Genomic DNA, 20,305 nt, shown 5'->3' on the forward strand with positions numbered 1-20,305 from the left:
CTTTAATAAAATCGGGAAGCTTTTTTTTTTTTTCTGTGTCTTTTTTTTCGGTATGTTTCGTTGTCGTAAATTTTGACTTTTTTTTTTATTTATTGATTTATTTATATTTTGTTGATAATTTGTACAAGAACTCCATTCACTTATCATTTTTTTTAATAGTCACTTATTTAAGATAAAAGCTTGGTAATTAATATATGTGCCTCTTTCTATGAACGTTATTATTATTATTATTATTATTATTATTATTATTACTATTATTATTATTATTATTATATTATTATTATTATTATTATTATTATTATTATTATTATTATTATTATTATTATTATTATTATTATTATTATTATAGTTTAGTTGGTGACAAGTTGATTTCCTTATGATAAAAAAAAATATTTCATTACGACAAGATTTCAGTTCTGCCATGACAATATTTGAATTTCGTTATGACTGAATTTTAGTTTCGTTATGATCATATTTTTATTTCGTTATGACGAAAATCTTCGTTTCGTTACGACAGAGTTTTATTTTCGCTATGACAACACCTCGTTGTGACAACATTTTCATTTCGTTATGGCAAGACTTTCATTTCGTTATGACTGTTTTGATTTCCTTTATTTATGGAAGCGAGAAAATTTGTAGACGATGGAATGGAAAGACGGGATGGCGGTGCTTTTCCCATCCCTCCCTACCCTTACGTGGGGCTGTCGCGGCCTCCCCCCCTTCACTTAGGCAGCTCTCAGTATAGCGAGCAGACCTGGTGAGTCCCTGTCCTGCCCTGCCCATGCCTCTCCCTGTCCTCACCCTTTACGTGGCACCCCATCTCCACCCTTCATCACCTCTATCTCTTTTTTCTTGTTCATTTCATCTTTATATACTTTCAACTTTTTTCTTCTTCATTTTTTAGTATTTTTAACTTTTTTTCTCTCTTGATTTCTCTTCTTTTCTTCTTTGTGTCCTTATCATGCTATCCTTCCATTTGCTTCCTATCATTTTCTTATTTTTATTCTTATTATTGCTGTTTTATCTCTTGTTTTCCTACTTATCATGCCCCTATCCAGCTTCTATGTTTTCTTTTTTTTCTCTCTTTTTTTTCATTTTACTGTGTTCTTAACCTTCTTTATTTCATTTCATTTCATCATTTTGTCTCTTATTACTTCCTTTACCTCTTCATATTTCGTGTAATACTTTTTTCTTTCCTTAATTTTCTTTGACTTTTTTTTTTTTTTTTTGCTGTGTTTCTTCTACATCTTACCATTCATCTGACCCTCTCATTGCTTCTTTTCTCCACCATAAGGCACAGATGTCTTGTATTCTCACCTGTAGATCACTGAAAGCTCGACGGCACTTCTCCCTCACACCTTGTCCTTCCCTCTCACAGCTCACTCCCCTCGTCTTAACCTCATAACCGTGACTTTAAACTCTCTTGACCTTCCTTGACCTCTCTTGATCTTCCTTAACCTGTTGACCCACTTCCGTTCCTGTCATATATCCCACTCCCCCTTCCCCACCTCTCCCCCATGTATGTGTGTCTGTCCGCCTGCCTGCCTTGCCCCGTCACACTTTGCATTGATGATCAGCTCCGCGTCACACTTAGTTACTCTCTCCTCCTCCCGTCACACTTCCACGACCTCATAAATTTTAACTCCTCTCTCATTACTCCCAGCCATGACGGATTTCCTCTCACTCCCTCACTCCATCACTACCTCGCTCTCTCTTCCGGCCCCTCCCTCGCCTGACGCACCTGCAGAACGTCACCTTTCCCCCTCTCACCACCTGACGAAGGAGGACCTCGAGGTGGTGTGCGCAGGAGGGGTCCCTTCAGTGCCTCCTCTTGATGCACTCTTAAGCCCTTGCCTCGAGGGACTTCCTGGGATCCTTATGGAGTTCTGCTTAAGGCCACGCTCTTCCTGCTTACTCCTACCAATCCCCTCCCTCCTCCTCCTCCTCCTTCTATTCCTCCTGCTCCTGCTCGTCCTTCCGCCTCCTTCAACTTCTAAATCACCTCCTATTCGACTTCCGCGTTCTATACCTTAGCGTCCTCCTCCTCCTCCTGCTCCCTCGCCCAGTTCCTAAATCGCCTCCTAGCCTACCTCCTCGCTTCTTTGTCGCCCTCTGCCTTAGCCTCCTCCTCCTCCTCCTCCTCCTCCTCCGAGTCTAACGGCGCCCCTTCTCTTGCTCCCCTGACACAGCGCCGCCCAGGCCTCCACCGCTTCTACAATGAGCAACTCTTTTCCCGACAGATCCAACACGCCGTGGCCACTCTCAAGCAGGTACTGTGCTGGCCCCGGGTCGGCGGCTGGTGCTGGGGCCGGGGGGGAGGGAGGAGGGCAGGCCAGGCACCCACCAAAGGACTTTTTTTTCTCCTTGGTTTTCTTTAGATTTTTTTTTTTTTTTTCGTACGGTTATGTTCCGTGTTTTTTTTTTTTTCTATTGATGTCCGTAATCCTGAGGCAGTTTGAAGACTAAGATGTAATTATTTATTATTTCCCCCCCCTTTTTTTTTCTATCCTCATTATTAATTAACTCGTTTTTTACTCATTTTCTCTGCCGCAAATATCCGACTACAGCCTTCGCTCGGGTCAGCTTGACAATGCCTTTGCTTCACTCACGGCATTAATTAGTTCTGCCTTAACGAGAGACCCTGCTGCTGCGGCGGGCAAGTTACGAACGAGGTGATTAGCGCTGATGAGACTACGAGGTCGTTATTGATGTCATTATTACACTGAAACACACCGGTCGGCTGCGGCGTGACGAGGGAGATGAAGAACCGGGACTAACGTAAACTATTTTCAGTTTACATTATAGTCGTGATCAGAAATCGTGTCAACTTTAGCATTTAATTCCTTTTTTCTTTCCTTGTTTTCCTTCAAAAATTCCTTGGATCAAGTCTTGCTTGGAGACTTGTCAGCTGATCAAAGAACTTATTTATTTATTTATTTATTTTTTTTTTTTTTTATGTGAGAGACTGGCCAAGGATAATAAAAGTAAAAAAAAATAAATAAATAAAAAACCCTCTGAACCTGCCAGCCTCTAAAGGAAAAAGTGTCTTGAATTGAGCGGAAATGCAAAAGTATAAGGAAAAGTGTACTGAATTGAGGGGAAATGCAAAAGTATAAAGAAAACTGTCTTGAATTGAGGGAAAATGCGAAAAATAAAAAAAAGTATCGAATTGAGCGGAAATGGAAAAGTATAAGGAAAAGCGTTTTGAATTTAGGGGAAATGCAAAAACTATAAGGAAGAGTGTCTTAAATTGAAGGAAAATGCAAAAGACAATATGAGTGGAGCTAAATATTCACTCCACTTCTATTTGTGACTGTGCGTGGGTGTGTCCGTGGGAAGGTACACCTGTAATACCCGTACCTGTATTCCCTGTAACTGTAAGTACTCGTGCTGGCTTTAACCTGTATATACTGGTGAGATTAGAGAGAAAGAGAGAGAGGGAGAGGGAGAAAGACGAGAGATGTTGATTGGGTGCGGTTAGAAAGTCGCGTTCCGGAGAGAGAGAGAGAGAGAGAGAGAGAGAGAGAGAGAGAGAGAGAGAGAGGCTTCATTTACCTCTCCCCTTATCGGCCTCGCATCTCAGCATCGATCTCGACTCAACACCGTCCTGCGCCTTCAATTCCTAAGTTATTTATATATTTTCCTTGAGTTCTGAAATCGGGCGTCACTTTTGGGGAAACCTTTATTGGGGGTCCGGCCTTCCCCCTCCCCTATGTATGCTCCCCCTCCCCACACCAGCACCTGTATGGGACCCCTCCAGCCCCCTCCCCCGTTGGTGACGTCAATAGTGATATAATTTTATGCTCGTATTTTCCTCTTCCTTTTTCCTTCCCATATCCTTCCCTTTATCCTCCCTTTCCCCCCTTCCCTCTTGCCCTTTTTAGGTTTAGGGATTGGTGCCGCTTTGAACCGTCCCTTTGAACCCTTAAATCCTGCTCCCTTTTTTCCTTCTCCTTCCTTTCATCCTATTCCTCCTATTCCTCCTCCCATTCCCTTTTTTTTTTCAGGGTCATGTGTTGTGCGATGGATGGATTTGTGTATTTTTTTCTTCCATCGCACATTTCCTGACGTGTATTTGTGCATTATGATCTGATTTTTTTTTTTTTTTCCCTACTTAACCTTGACTTTGTGACCCGCGAATGTGTTGTGCCAAGTGTGTTTAGATGTTTCTTGGTAGAAGGCTTGTGTGTGTGTGTGTGTGTGTGTGTGTGTGTGTGTGTGTGTGTGTGTGTGTGTGTGTGTGTGTGTGTGTGTGTGTGTGTGTGTGCGTGCGTGCGTGCACATCCCATTTGTTTTGATTAGACGAACTCTCTCTCTCTCTCTCTCTCTCTCTCTCTCTCTCTCTCTCTCTCTCTCTCTCTCTCTCTCTCTCTCTCTCTCTCAATTTTGTCTTCATTTTAAGAAAGACGAGACGTTTATATAAAAGTGTAAACTCTTTGTGTGTGTGTGTGTGTGTGTGTGTGTGTGTGTGTGTGTGTGTGTGTGTGTGTGTGTGTGTGTGTGTGTGTGTGTGTGTGTGTGTGTGTACATATATGTAAATATAAATTATACGCATATATTTTTGACACGCCTTCTTAACCATCCCCAAACAGGTATTTGACATTATTTTTCTATGTATTTTTAAACCTCGTGCAGTGTGTGTGTGTGTGTGTGTGTGTGTGTGTGTGTTGTTCCTCCATTGCCCATGCTACTACTACTACTACTACTACTACTACTACTACTACTACTACTACTACTACTACTACTACTACTACTGCTACTACAACTACTACTACTACTACTACTACTACTACTACTACTACTACTACTACTACTACTTGTGCTGTACTAGTATTAATGTTACCGCTAACCAATGCTGCTGCTGCTGCTGCTGCTGCCACTACTACTATTACTACCAGTGGTTTCCTTTCGTCTGTGCTTCCTGCCGCCTCCTCCTGCCCTACAGTCTCGTCAGGAGTGTGTAGTCCTTCCCTCCCGCCGGCAGTGACGTGGGCAGGGACTGTGACGTTGTGTGGTGATGGTGGTGGTGGTGACAAGGACACCACCTCACCGCAGCCTGAGCATGGAGGAGAGAAGTCAGTCAATAAAGTCAGTCAGTTGAGGGAAAAAAATGAAAAGTTTCCTTCAGGTGTAAAAATCACAGGTAGGCTCGTCCACGCCCTTCCAGCGCCTTAACAGTCCTCCCTACACACCTTAAAATGGGTGGAGGAGCGTGGAGGGGCGTGACCGAGCTGGAAAGAAGGGTGGTGGTGTGGTGGCAAGGTACCGGTGGTTTGATCAAGGGTAGCAAGCCTCACCCACCTTGAGAAAAAAATGGTCCTGACGCGCTGAGGAGTCTGAGAGGGAAGCAAAAAACTAGGTTGTCTTATCAGCAGCATCGACTGTCTTCTCTTCTCCAGTGGCGGCATGTCTACCCTAACTTCCCATATCCACTCAGACCCTGCCTTTTTCTCGTAGTCTCCCCTTCTCCCTCCTGCTTACTCGTCCCTCCCTGCTCCCTAACCCTGCCACCAAGACCCTGCACCTCCCTCTGGTTGCAGGCGGTGGAGAAGTTCAGCGCCAATACTCAGGAGATCAGCGCTTCCCTCCGGGCCTTCACGCAAAAGCTTCAGGAGACAGAGTTCCCCAATGATGTCAACTCCACCGAGGAACTGCTTCGCTCCCAGGTAAGTGTGCGGGTGCTCGTGTGTGTCTCCTCTTCGCTCTGCTTAGTGAGACGTGTGGCCATAGAACCGTGATTATTTTTAGGCTCGTTTTGTCATCTATCATCCTCATTTTTCTACTCCATCTCCGCTGTGACGAGTTAATGGTGTAGTGTGTGTGTGTGTGTGTGTGTGTGTGTGTGTGTTCCCGGTGGTTTGTGGTGAAGTCCTCAGGTAACAGATATACATTGTCACGTGTTTGAATCCTGCTTGATTATTATAAGTGTGTGTATGTGTGTGTGTGCTAGGTATCACGTGGTGGGGATACGAGGACTGGATACACGTGTGAATCGTCTGCTTGTGGTTTAGCGGCGCCGACAACACGATCACTGCATGTACTCACCAAACACTGCCTCCTCACTCCTTTAGTCTTGGCGGCGGCGACAGCGAGCGTATCCTAAGTGTAATTCATGAGCACAGCCCACCCACTAGCACTAACACCACTTTGGCACAGCGGGCGGAGTACACGGTGCTCAAGGACGACCTGCTGTCCGCTTCACGCCACGGGGAGACACTGCTCAACTGCATTAAACGACCTGGAGAGCCTCGGTCCGCCCGCCTGTGTCCTGACAAGCTGATCAACGTGACGGCGGTGGAGCGGCTCCTGGTGCAGCTGGAGGAGACAGAGAGGACCTTTGATGAATTCTGGACCAGACATGAAGGGCGCCTCACGCAGTGCTTGCAACTCAGGCGCTTCGAGATCGACTTCAGGGAGCTGCAGGTGAGTTAATCGTCTCTGCAGGTGTATGGTGGCGTTCTACTGCTTTGGGTTTAAGGGTTAAGACCACAGGTGAATTGGGATACTTTCTGTTATTATTTGTCTTTTTTTTTTATTGTTAATACTGCAACTACTACTGCTGCTACTATTACTACTACAACTAATAATAATAATAATAATAATAATAATAATAATAATAATAATAATAATAATTCTACCACCACTACTATTATTATCCTTTTCTTTTGATGGTAAACCAGAATATCATATCTCCCCACCAAGAGTAATTTTAGTTTGTTTTGATATATTACAACTCTACCTTTTCCCATTATGAAGTAACAGTTGCAAATATCTGACATGTGATATCTTCTGATGCCGTCATTTATCATAATGGCCTCTATTCACAAACAAGTCTCTCACCACGACTATTTTCATAGGTCACAGATATGATTAGGTGACTTCTCAAAAGTATTTCTCCTGTTAATAATGTAGAAATCACATTAATCCATCACTAGAACCATAAAAACACCCTTAAAAACCTATATACCCCATTGAATGTGGTGGAGGTGCAGCAGAAGTGTTTTGGAATATGGCCCATTAATATAACAGTGGAAGAGGGTTAGTAAACTACGGTTATTAAAACTACATACTCCTGCCAACAGACGTCCCTGGAAGTGTCCCTGAAGCAGCTGAGTGGCATGTTGGAGGTGGGTGACTCAGTGGTGCACGTGGACCAGCTCTTGGCCGAGGCACAGGACTTCCACATGATGACTGCCGTGAGTCTCGTCCTCTCTGGGTGTCATGTGACCTTGTTCTCATAGCACCAGTCGGTCAGTAGTCAAATCTTCTCATAGCACCAGTCAGTCATTAGTTATATGTTCTCATAGCACCAGTCAGTCACTAATCATCATGTTTTAACCCTTTCATTGCTATTTGGTGCATCATTCTTTAATTATCAGACATTGTGAGCTATCATTTATTTTTCATCCACCTCCAAACACTGTATGGACTAGAAATTGCAAAATCTGTTCCTTTTTTTTATTTCTTTCTTGTAGATGTTTATAAAGATTCCATGCCTTACTTTTAGTGCTGTGAATTGTTGCATACCATAGTGAAAGGGTTAATAGCACCAATTAATCAGTAGTCATCATATGTTCTTGTAGCACCAATCAGTCATTAGTCATTGTAGGTTTTAATAGCACCAATCAGTCACTAGTCATCATATTTTCTAGTAGCACCAATCAGAAGTCATATGTTTTAATAGCACCAATCAATCAATCTTCTCACCCTGTCCCTTGTAATCCTAAATTCCTCAGTTGACAATGTCTCCTCATTTTTCCCTCTCACAGGACCAGTTGGAGAAGGCGGAGGAGCTGAGAATCATTGGCACACAGCTCATCGAGAGTCAACACTATGCAGTCGACTCCATCCAGCCCAAATGTGTGGAGTTGGTGCGCATGAAGGACGCCTTCCAGGAACGCATCACCCGCCGCCTGGAGACCTTACACAAGTGCCGGGACCTTCAGGAGCGTATTGAGAGAGTGAGTGAGGCAGGATCTTGGGTTTAAAATGTATGGAATAGGTGGTATTTTTTTTTTCTTTTTCTCTCCATTACACTTTACTGCCTGAATGTGGATCTGTAATGACTTGCCCTTTTTATTGCTTCATCCATTACTCCGTCACGTATTGCATTCTCATCTGCCTTCAGTTCTCTCACGAAAGTCAAGATGAAGCTGCCTCAGTATCACAGAAGTGCACTCTATTACTCTCTTCATCTTCATGCAGCATCTCATATCTTTTTAATGCTGGTGCCTTGGTATTTCAGGCCAACAAGTGGTGCACGGAGGGTGTGGAGCTGCTCGCCTGTCAGCAGATAGAGAGATGTCAGGCTCCGGAGTTTGCCGAGGAGGCTTTGAGGGAGCTGGAGGAATTCATGGCCTCCTCAGACCACAGCCACCTGGGCAGCTCACGGGAACTGAAGACCATGTTTGAGGACGTCATCACTCCAGAAACCAAGGGACTCGTGCAGCAGGTAATATTTCTTGTCCATCTAGATTTCTCCTCATCTTCATGGAGACTTGAACAGCAACAAGGCTGGGAGATTGAACCATACCCTCAACAATCCTGTATACATAACTTTGTTGTATGTAATTTCACACTCATTACTGTGTACTTGAAATTCACACTCTGTGTACCGACTTTTAATTAAATGAATTTGGCTGCTACAGGTGCTGAAGAGGATAGAGGATGTGCAGATGATGTGTGAGAAGAGAAAGAGTTCTCTCAAGAGGCTGGCCACACGCCTCCCCCGGCCAGTGCATGCAGTCACCCCTGAGCCAGCTGTCCCCCTGCACCATGCTCAGGGCCAGTCCAGCAGCACACCCCACTCCCATCCTGCCTCTCCCCTCCATGCAGACCTTCCCAAGTCTCCCAAGAGCATGAGGAAGGCGTCCACACTACCCAAGGTGAGTGTGGTGTGTGACTTGTTGTGATGCCAGGAGATGGTGCTGTGTGAAGTGTTTGTGTTGCAATATGATGGTGTGAGGCAATGAATTAGTTAAAGGAATAAATTCCAGGGAAGCAGTCCAGATGTGAAGAGAAAGTAAAGTATAGTGATTGACACAGTGAAAGAATGAGTGTAAAGGCTGAACCTAGAACATGTTTGTGATGGTAAAGGGTAATGTAGAATCAGCTGCATGAATGAATGACTGCTTGCTTAGAATACAGAGATCAAGATTTTTCTTTCATGTTTGTTTTTGAGGGGAGTTCTCAAAAGGAGGAAGACATCAGAGATATGAGTATATAATTAAGCGAAGCAGAAATTTAATCACACCAGAACAAATCTTTAATTGTCTCACTGCAATGACCACAGTTTTTCCTTCGGCCTAGATGTTACGGCTGCATCCAGGCAGCCAGAGTGTGAGGCGGCGGGCCCGTCCGGTAACAGTTTGCCTGGGCCAGAATGTGGTCTGGGGGGTGCCTGGCTGTGGGCCACCGGGGGGGGCAGGGCACAGGGTCCCTGTGAGGCGAGGGAGCTTATATGGTCATGAGTTACTGAGGGGACAGGAGGCCTTCCCCTCTGAACCCACCCGTCTGTATGTTGTTGGCCCGCAGGTCATTCACAACCTTCATCTGTTGCATGTAAATATGACCAAAGCGGCAGCAACAAGAACGACAGTAAGTGGATGAGCCTGTCCGCCCCACAGAGGGATGCACCGCCTAGCAGCACTTCACTCCGTTGCTCTCGGCCCTCACATCACTTGCCATAAAGAAAATATTGAAAACGATTATCTTTGTATTCTCTAGTTTTCAGTAATATTCTTACATCACCTGCTTTTCTGAGCCATACTTGCTTCTTTTCTTTTATACATACACCTATTTGTTGCCTTAACTGAAATCATGCAACTTTGTAAGAAGAAAATTAAACTCGTATATATTTCATCACACACTAAAGAATAAAGGGAGGGATGGATTGTCTTGTCAAAAGAGTAACCCATTCACTATCTATAATAGACTCAGTCAGCTGGTGTGGATGGCTGTCTTTCTTCAGGGTCAGAGCAGCATTAGAAATGTATCCTCTGAGTCAGTTGAGTCAGTAGGCAGTGGTGACTCAGCAACCTGTCTCATTCCACCCCATCCATGGCACACACAGTAAACACTACCAGATGTATATAGAGTCTTAGAGAATGAAATATATCTAGCTCTCAACTTTCTCTACACTTAAATTGCTATTTTGTAGTGTAATTCATCACACCATAGTTTTGTGAGAGATTTTTATTAGTTTTTAATGATGTAAATATTTTGAGTGTGCCGTCGGACGCTTCCCGACCTTCACCTGAACACCTTACTGGGCTGGCCAGACTTGTGGTTACACTTGTCCCACCTCTTGCTTACACATTTTTTTAACTATTCCAGCTTCCATTATCAGCATTTTTTCAGGAAGATATTCTGACGTTGTCCTGCAGCACCAAATTTCTTTTATTTTATAACCTCTTTCATATTAACAGCCTAATGATAAGAGTTGTGTAAAGTAAGACGGTAGATGAACTGTTGATGTTGAGTAACACTTGATAGACATACACCAGGCATGAATGAAATAATGTGGTTCAGGATTGTGTAGAAATAACCTAATTGTTCCCTTTTACACTGTACATTGCTTAGTGGGAATTATGATAATCCAGCACATGTTCTTCAGGGAAACAACTCAGTATTCAATGTTTAAGTTTTTCAACACCATGAAAACCTGAAGATTTGAAGTGCACATTTATATGCACAGATGTATTTCTGTATATGTCTGTAAGATTGAGTTGAAATACATGGTAGGTAGTATTGGATGTATTGTGTGCCTTCCCAGAAAGCACTTTTTTGCCTCACCGTGGAGCATAAAGGCTGAGAATGTTGTGTTCACTGCAGTGTGGCAATGACTGTCCACTCAAATCATGACACAGCATGAAAATTCAAATTTTACTGTTGATCAAATGTTTAGGACCGAGGTAAAGGATCAAAACACTAAATAGATGATGTCTTAAATTGGTTCAGTCATAGCGTAAAAGTCTATTCACAACTTTCATGGTCAGACTAAATCTTAGGAAGAGTGCTTGCCAGCATTCTTTTATCCCTTCCTGTAACCGCTATGTGTCACCACTTCAGTAAGGATGAGAACCGTAGACCCTCTTAGGCTGGAGAGTGAGCTATGGAATGCTGTATGGATGCTTTTGGTTTACATGAACAATTCCTCATTTTTGGTGTCTTCCAGCAGCTTGGAGACAGTGGGGACTCACCTGAGTGGACTGGCGACACTGAGGCGATGCGAGCCAAGCGAGGCCATGTCCTGAGGGAACTTCTGGACACTGAGCGTGTTTATGTGTCTGAGTTGTGCTCCATCCTCAAGGTGGGTGTCCTCTATTCTCCTTTCATCTATTCAAAAATTTTCCTTTCCCCCAAAACTTCATATTTTGTTCATAAACAACCTATACATTTTTGTTTGCCTGAATCCCTTTTTCTTTTTCATATCTAGTTTTCTTTTTTTTTTTGTTGTAACACTTCCCTTTGTGCTAAAATTAACATCATCACTTTCCTGCACTGTGCTCAGGGCTACAAGGATGAGATGTTGAACCCCGAGATGCAGCCACTGATCCCTGTCAACCTCTACGGCAAGAGTGATCTCCTCTTTGGCAACATGGAGGAGATCTTTCGTTTCCACAATGACGTCTTCCTGAGGGACCTTGAAAACTGCATTAACACTCCTGAACTGATCGGACTCTGCTTTGTCCAGAGGGTAATTAAGATTGACATGCTTTCTTTTCCATTGTTTATTGCTGTAGAAAGTGCAACAAGCTCTTTTGTGTTCCAAGATTCTGATATTTCATGTTGTCTCCCAAACTTATCATGAATACAAAAAGAAAAGGAAAGAAAAATAGTAAATAAAGTTCCAAATAGAGGAATTCCAAGGCCCTGTGTTCTTTTGCAGAAAGACACATTCCACCGTCTGTATTCCTTGTACTGCCAAAACAAGCCCCAGAGTGAGGAGCTGCGGCGCCAGGTGGGAGACACCAACCCGTTCTTCAAGGAGTGCCAGCGACGCCTCCACCACAAGCTGCCCCTTGGCGCCTACCTCCTCAAGCCAGTCCAGCGCATCACCAAGTACCAGCTGCTCCTCAAGGTCAGCCTCCACTATATAAGGAACTGAAAGAAGTAGCATTTCTTTACAGTTTCAAGTTAGAAATGCCAGAAAACTTTAAATTGATTGGAAAAGAGAAAAATTACCTAAGTAGCACTGAATACATATGTTTATATATGGGGTGTGCAATGTAGTGTTTGCTTCTTACAGGACCTTCTGAAGTGCGTGGAGGGAAGCCAAGGCCGCCGTGAGCTGCAGGAAGCTGTAGACACAATGCTTGCAGTACTCAAGTGCCTCAATGACTCCATGCACCAGGTGGCCATTGTGGGATTCCCGGTAAGGTGCTCTTGTGACTGACAGTTTGTTTATATGATGTCTTGTGTTTTGTTTATGTGGTGTCTGTGATTTATAACATGCTATGTTCCTGTACTACAAAGTGATGGAGCTTCAGTGGTGTCATTGGTGGTGATTCTCCCACAGGGCAACTTGGCAGACCTAGGCAAGCTTCTGATGCAGGGGCCCTTCAGTGTGTGGAATGAAGGCAAGAAGGGGCTGAGGGAGCTGCGTCTCAAGCCTGCCCAGAGACATATCTTCCTCTACGAGAAGGTGCTGCTCTTCACCAAACGGGCCGGAAAGGACACCGACCGTGCCACTTATCACTTCAAAAATGCCCTCAAGGTCTGTCCAACAACTTAACTGATTGATAGATTTACCAGTATTTCCTTCATGGATTGACAGAGAGAGAGAGAGAGAGAGAGAGAGAGAGAGAGAGAGAGAGAGAGAGAGAGAGAGAGAGAGAGAGAGAGAGAGAGAGAGAGAGAGAGAGAGAGAGAGAGAGAGAGAATGATAAAATGAATTCATTCACTTAGTTTACTTTTCTGCAGATGTCCCAGGTTGGCCTGACAGAGAGTGTGCATGGCAACAAGGGCGACATACGTAAGTTTGAGGTGTGGCTTCAGGGGCGGCAGGAGGTGCACACCATCCTGGCTCCATCTGCTGAGGTGAAGGAGACCTGGGTGAAGGAGATCAAGAGAGTGTTGCTGGACCAATTTGAGTACCTGAAGGGGGAGAACATCAAGCAGTACTCCTCCAGGATCCAGAAGGGTGCGAGTCTCAATGGCATCAGGATCCCACCGCTCTCACCCACCACACAGCACAGGTCTCTTATGGCTGTTTTCACATTGGGTTAAAATTTTCAGGATATCCATGCAAGAGGGAGGTTTCCAGACACTTAACCTCCAATTTCAGATAATCCATTGGTCTCTTTATTTAAGGCTGTAATCTCAGTGGGTTATTTATTTTTTTTCCGCTCTCCCTAGGCCAGTGATTCTCTTACATAGAAAAAAATAAATAAATAAAAATAGCATCACCTCTTGAATGTAATACTGGAGCTGTAGCACGCTTAGTAGCGAGAAATTTTGTGGGTGATAGAGGATTTCTTATTTTTTAGTTGTCAAGAATAAGTGTTTTGGTTTAGGTGATAGCAATGCTCCATGTCCATTAAGTCTTTTGTGGATGATAGGGCTGTGCTGTGGCTGCTAGTGTCCTTACAGTATAGAGGTGACACTCAATTATCAACAGGGCGCTGCGCCAAACTGCCTCGTGGGACATGGCCGGCAATGGCATGAGTGGCAGTGGGGGATCCATCAGCTCCAGCAGCTCAGAGGGCCGGCAGAGTGGCAATGGGGCGAGGGAGGGCAGCCGCCGCTCCACCCGCAGCATGAGGTCTTCTGAGGGAACACTTGGAGATGCCCCAGAGGAGGAGGAGGAGAGCTGGTCTTCTGACTACTCAGCCTCAGATGAAGAGGAAGACCAAGAGACTTTCTCAGAGAGCACAGAAGTGAGTTGGTTTCTGAAGTGCATTGAAAACAAACTCAGAATGATCTCAAAGAAAAAATGCTGAGGGTTTACTTTTTTGAGTTGGTATAGTGTTTAGGAATTGGTCAACAGGTATTTCTCTTCATTCTAGTATTGAAGTTAACTGACATCTGTTTTTTCTTGAAGCCATCTCAAGGATTTGGGTCACTGATTATCTACATGCATTTCTTTCAACCTTCCCAGTACACATCGTCGAGATTCCTGGTCCTCGCTGACTACAATGCCATGGGCAGCTCTGAGGTCAGCCTGAGGGAGGGAGACTACGTAGATCTCATCAAGGTCGGATGCGCTGGCTGGTGGTATGTGCGGGTGACCGGCACACCCTATGAGGGGTGGGCGCCAGCTGCTTACCTTGAGCGGGTCCTCAAGAAGGGTAGCCGGTCTTCCCCTTCTGTGAGCAGCCAAGAATCAACCTCTGGCCTCAAACACGCCACCTCCAGGTGAGCTGCAGGAACACACAGAGTGCTTGTCAGGTTCAGAATTTTTTGGGGAATTAAAAGTTATATACATATGTAAAAGTATGTATGCACTTAAAAACTGGTGGCTTATACAAAAGAAATTAAGATTAATAAGGTTTGAACATACATGATATGAATTTAGGAATCATTGTCATTTCACTGAACATGTTTCGCTAAAAGGAGATGAGGTATAGCGAATAATCAGAACTGACAATCTCTGTAGCCTACTAGACTGAGGAGAATTACCCTCAGATGCAGAGCAGAGGAAGTCTCTAATGTCATTCTTCCAGGAATCAAGCTCAGCACCCAAGGTGGCCACACACTAGGACAGTCTACTACACTAGTCCTGTCAAGTACACACAGCAACGTATTGGAACATACACCTACATACACATTACACACTTTGCAAAGAACACCAAGAACACCAACAATTATGATTTTCCTCTGAATTCTTAAAGTCAGTAGTGTTTTAGATACTCATATGTTTTCATTTCTTTTACTATGCTTCAGTTGATATGTTTTATGTAGAATACTGTAAAAACTAAAAAGACAACTGCTTGCCTTATCTAAAATTATCCAGATAGGATCCCACCTTTCCTGAGGTTGGCCCTGCATCCTTCACATCACCTTCCATCTCTCTTGCAGGACCTCTGTTGCCTCACTATCTGCCAAGTCTGAGGAGATCAACATCCTGTGAATGGTTCAGGTGGAGCAGCCCGCTTTGCTCTAACCTGCTGGTGGTGGACAGGTTCCCTACAGCCTACATAGCCTACATAACACATGAGAATTGTTAATGTACAGTTCATTTCTGGTTCCTGTTGTTTATGACAATATTTTATGTATATTAGTCAGCTGATCCAAGATTTCTGGGGTACAAGTGAGCTGGACTCCAATTCCTAGATAACTGTAGCTATTGCATATGGCTGGGGAGGATCTAGATACTGTACCTAGTTCTTTGTTGGTTTCTACACTGCTGATGAACAGTTGTAGAGGTGTGGCTGGACCTGTACAAAACCAACAGACCTTACCATCACCACCACCACCACTATCATCACTCCCTCAGAAAGTACCAGCTGATACGTTCCAGCCTCAGGTGTTGACTTAGTGTGGTTCATCAAAAGAGTCACCTGTAAACCTAGAGCCTCAAAACCTCAGTATTGCAGCTCACATACTTACTGTGAACCTCGCCCTATCTTATCTCAAAGTGCTGTAGGAGGTTTTGAGGAGTGGTGAGCAAGTTGACAGGTGCAGCCAGAGTCAATCAATACCGCAATGTCCTTTTAAGTTCCAAAGGCTGCAAAAAAGAAGCACAAATAGATTGAACATATATGGGTGGTTGTATGATCTAGCAAGCAGAGGTTCCAGTTCCCTTCTTGCCCGCTATGATCTAAGTGATAGCGAGGACACATACAAATTTGTGGACTTCCATTCTCATAAGTCTCTCAATTAGCCAGTTGTTAATGTCACATATAACTATAGACCTTGATCCTCTCTCTCACACTTTCATGGCCAATCTGCATCCTCCTCTCACCTCGTGCTGAGACATGGAGAGTACCCGAGGTTTTTATAACTTTTTTACTGCATTTTTGTTGTCTTGAGTACCTTATTCTTTCTCTGGTTGTGGGTGTGTCAGAGCCGAGTGCCTCCTGGGTGGTGGCTGGAGAGAGCACTCGGAGCTAAGACTAAACATTTCTGATGTGCCAGGATAAGTAACTGGCATTCTGTAGACTAAGCTGCTTATCTCCTGTGGTCAGCCTGTGAAATTCTTCTCTACTCCAGCTTCAGACTTGTGCTTCAGGCTGCTCTGTGCTGCCTCAGTGACCTGGTTTGAGAGAAGCGGTTAAGTTCTCTTATTGCAAATTCTTCCCCTTCATTGTACTCCTTCTCAACTTATCTATTTAACAAGTTTATCACTTCAGAGAATCTCTTCCTTGATCATGTTTTTATACAGTTCCATAATTTAACTAAATGTGTGTTAACTTTACCACTTGCTCACATTCCCTTTCACCCTAGCTCCCTGTTCTGCCTCATGAAGCTCCCTTCCCCATGTCACCCTGAGTTAGCATGTTTCCCTCCCCTGTGGACCCCCTTGGGGCAGCCACCCGTGATCATGTGCCTCAGTACAGGTAGATGTAGCATAGCAGTAGAGGTGTGTCCCTGTGTTGCCCCGGGGCCAGCAAGTAGCGTTTGTCATAAGGGTAAAGAGAAGATGTGTGTAAGTGTAGCTGGAAGATGCAGTCGTAGTGTGTTTTTTACAACGGGAGATTGGCCAAGGGCTAAGAGAAAAGCAAAGCTAACACCCGCAAGTGCCATTCCCAACAGAAAGTATGAAAGAAACTGAGTGTTGCAATGATGGCTCTTCTCACTCACTCAGCACACCCCAGGACCTCAACACCTGTTTACTCTGTCTTGTGGGAGCCGTGGCTGAGGTCATGATGTTTGGTAGTCGTAACTTGTCATTATTCCTGAAGCTCATGATGGAAAAACCTTGACCTGTTCAGAGGAGGCAGCAGGCACATTGCTGAGGGCACCGGTGCCAGGAGCTGAGGTGGGAGGTGCCGCCTGCAGGAGTCACAGTGTAGTGACACCAGAAATCCTGTCCCGACTCATTGCAAATTGTTGAGTTTTTTTGTGATCAGCCAAGTAATTGCTGCTGTTCTTGTTTAGGTGCAGTGCTTATACTGAAATTAAGGCAGAATATTTTTATATATGAACAATAAGTGCATCATTGAAAAGCACATGAAGGTTACATGTTGCATAGTTGCAATAACCTTCAGAATTTTGTATTAGTTACTTTTAAAAACACATTGAACTTGATTCACCTACAAATTACATTTGCATTGTAGCATTCCAGTTCAGAGAGTGTATGGTTTTTGGAGCCAAACATTTCATCAGTAACTCTTGTTTACTGCCATGACAAAAGTAATTACATGGTTGCTTACACTCACTCAACACTCACAAAGACCAAATACATAGTAGGTAGATGACTCCCGGAAGGTCACAAGTGTGTGTGGGCAGTACAAAAGTGACACAGCGGAGAGAAAGCCATAGTGCAGTTTTGTGATAAATTAGCGGCAGAAATAGCAGCATCAGCACCTTTGGCGGCCAGTTCTCTTGGGAAGGCCAGCGGGGGTAGCTGCGGGGGATTCCACCCCCTCACTCCTCCAGCACTGGCATGGTAGGACTTGGCAACCGATCATGGCCTTATATACACTGCAAGTTTTGTACAACCGTATAGACAAGTTGAGGCTGAGGTGGAGAGGACCGACCCTGTACCCCAAAGAGCCCGGGCAGCAAGGCAGCCCGGCCCAATGCGGAGCAGACGGTGGGCGGGCCGGTGAGGGCGAGACCCCCGCTCCGCACTACAATCTCCCAAGTGACTTACTGACTCCTTTTTGTACAATGATGATGTGTTGTAGCATTCCATAAGTGTTCCAGTTTTCACAGTGTTGAATGGTGCTTGTATAGCCATGCATGTACTAATTAGCCAGTGGGTGTTCCTATTGCTAAGGTGTACAGTGTGACCCCTAGAGGGCCTCTCCCACCCCAGGACAAGTATATTCCCTGAGCAGCATGACGCTCCTGTCTTGCTTGGCCCTTCTCTGCCCTGTGATGCCTCACTTCCACAGGGGCAGTTGTTCCCACTTATCCTTCTCTCTCCTTCCTTTCTTCTTCCTCTACTTTATCCATATTCCTGCCTCTGCCCCTCTCCTTGACTGTAAATACTTATACATTCATCTTCCCTTGCCAAGTACTGCCCTGGAAGGTCCGTGTATCGGCAGCAATATTTCTTTACATTTTTATGCTTGATAAAAAGTAATCTTAATTTGTCCATTAATTATTGTCTGGTGATGTACATGGGATTGGCATAGAAAGTGTTATATTTATAATTAAGAAGGTTATAGCTTTATGTATTTGTACATATGTACATATATACTGTATATGTACATACAATAAATATATACATTCTGCTCATAGGAATAATCAATATTTAAGAACGCATTTTTAATTATGTGATTCCTGTAAGAAGGAAATAATCAAGTCTGAAGTAACAGCATTGAAGTGGCCAGTGGTTGTCCGCCTCCACACCTGTCTAAAGCAGGTGTGTGAGTCACGCCTCACCATACACATGAGAGGGTGTGTGCCAGGTCACCCACACCTGACACACTTTCCTCAGCGACTATTCAAGAACAAAACTTTACATTCAACAACAGAGCAGGTGTGTAGGGACTGGTAATCTACACCTGTCTAGACAGGTGTTTGGGGTTTACCCAACACCTGCGTGGAGCAGTGTGTCGGTCGTTCGTGACACACCTGCCAGGAGCAAGTGCGTGTGGGTTGCCCGTACTACACCTGGCTGGAGCAGGTGTGTAAGGGTGGGCCACACAACACTTCCAGAAGCACGTGTGTACGGTGAGGCCTCACACAGATGCGTGGAGCAGGTGTGGAGGGGTGGTGCATGTCACCTGCCTCACGGTCAAGGAGGTGATGGCGTCTTGTAAAGCACACCAAGCAAGACGCAAACCACGCTATGTTGACACTCCAACGTGACCCTCGCGTCGCGTGGCCAGGACGGTCAGGAGGGCCATGGCCACACACCACATTCCTCTGTCACTCAGGCTACACTCGACCCTTCTCCATTACTACCTATATACATATACAGTAAGAAATACTATATATATATGTATGTATGTATTTCACAATATATACACATACTACACTATACATACGGAGGAATAGTTTTTAATTATTATCATTATTATCATTGCGTGATTCTCAAGGCGGAAGACTGGCCCTGGTTGCCCTCTTGTTACTCCCCATGCCCTGCTGGACCTGGATGGCATATTTTCTTTTCTGTTTTTGCTTTTTCGTGTTTATTCTAATATGGACGAAATTTTAAAGCCTACCAATTTTATTTTCATATGTTTATGGCGTCGACTGAAGTGTTATATAGGAAAGCGAACGATATTGGTCATTGTACCGGTCCATAATTTTTTGTTGTTCGTTCTGTTAATATTACTAGTGATTGGTGGTCCTAGTCATACGTGGCGGCAAGTTTGTGTCCAGCAGGTGTGGGTGAGCCTGTCTTTGGGGCGTCGCTCACACATTTACGTCACTACTTCATTACGTCACGGTTACGTCATCATTTAATATCCTCATCACCTTCATTCATCATTGCAGATCAAAGACATTTTTCCCCTTCTATATTTATTTCCTTTTAGCCTTTGGAAATGCCTCTCAAAGTATTACCAGTAACCTCACCTTCTCCATTGATGTTACTCAATGCATACATAACCTTCTGTAATCTTCCGAAACACTAAATACTGATGTAATATATGAAAATTGAGAAGTTTATCCTGCGTTTTAGTAACCTTGAAAACAATACAAGATACTGAAAGAAAAATGCATTTGTATCATGCTGAGTAATGGAAATAATCCTGTTATAACGAGATATAATTGTGTAAATGGTAATTAGAACTGCTGGTTAGTTAATTAGTATTCACTACACATGCGCCCAGAGATGCGCATGCGTTTTCTGTGAAGTCGGATGCCAGTGCTTCGTGAGCAGTTGAGGGTGGTGGATGTAGTAGACCTTCCTTCTTCGATGCGCTGTTTCGTCTAAGAAGTAAGTTACGGGGATACCTTTGGTTCTTTACTTTGCTCATGGAAGCAGGATTGTAGTAAGATATAATTCTACTGTACTACTTACGAAGATATCAGTGGCATAAGAAGGGTCAAACAAGCACTAATTAGGTCCAGCGGTTAGGTAATTTGCGTTTCTTGACTAAAAGTTAAATATCCACTTAGGTAAAGTTGGTCTGCCGCATGCATACGAAATAAACAACAAATATTGTATGCACATGTAATAAACGACAACGTATGTGATAAAAGTGTGCATGAAAAGAACAAAACATTGAAGCATCGAACT

General features: G+C 44.1%; 1 protein-coding gene across 1 annotated transcript in view; it reads left to right on the forward strand.

Moving 5' to 3' along the window:
* Positions 1–19,731, forward strand: part of LOC135115023 (guanine nucleotide exchange factor DBS-like) — a 35,688-nt gene extending 15,957 nt beyond the window's left edge. Inside the window, exons 7-22 of the mRNA XM_064031450.1 lie at positions 2,241–2,270; positions 5,541–5,666; positions 6,157–6,423; positions 7,083–7,196; positions 7,770–7,961; positions 8,246–8,452; positions 8,649–8,885; positions 11,177–11,311; positions 11,513–11,698; positions 11,891–12,082; positions 12,251–12,376; positions 12,521–12,718; positions 12,925–13,199; positions 13,622–13,880; positions 14,102–14,358; positions 15,022–19,731. Of these exons, the coding sequence (XP_063887520.1) occupies positions 2,241–2,270; positions 5,541–5,666; positions 6,157–6,423; positions 7,083–7,196; positions 7,770–7,961; positions 8,246–8,452; positions 8,649–8,885; positions 11,177–11,311; positions 11,513–11,698; positions 11,891–12,082; positions 12,251–12,376; positions 12,521–12,718; positions 12,925–13,199; positions 13,622–13,880; positions 14,102–14,358; positions 15,022–15,073 (2,853 nt within the window). The 3' untranslated portion in view covers positions 15,074–19,731. The remainder of the gene's footprint in view (positions 1–2,240; positions 2,271–5,540; positions 5,667–6,156; positions 6,424–7,082; positions 7,197–7,769; positions 7,962–8,245; positions 8,453–8,648; positions 8,886–11,176; positions 11,312–11,512; positions 11,699–11,890; positions 12,083–12,250; positions 12,377–12,520; positions 12,719–12,924; positions 13,200–13,621; positions 13,881–14,101; positions 14,359–15,021) is intronic.
* The last annotated feature ends 574 nt before the right edge of the window (positions 19,732–20,305 follow it).

The sequence above is a fragment of the Scylla paramamosain genome, chromosome 28 (assembly GCF_035594125.1).
Source record: "Scylla paramamosain isolate STU-SP2022 chromosome 28, ASM3559412v1, whole genome shotgun sequence".
NCBI classification, from domain to species: domain Eukaryota; kingdom Metazoa; phylum Arthropoda; class Malacostraca; order Decapoda; family Portunidae; genus Scylla; species Scylla paramamosain.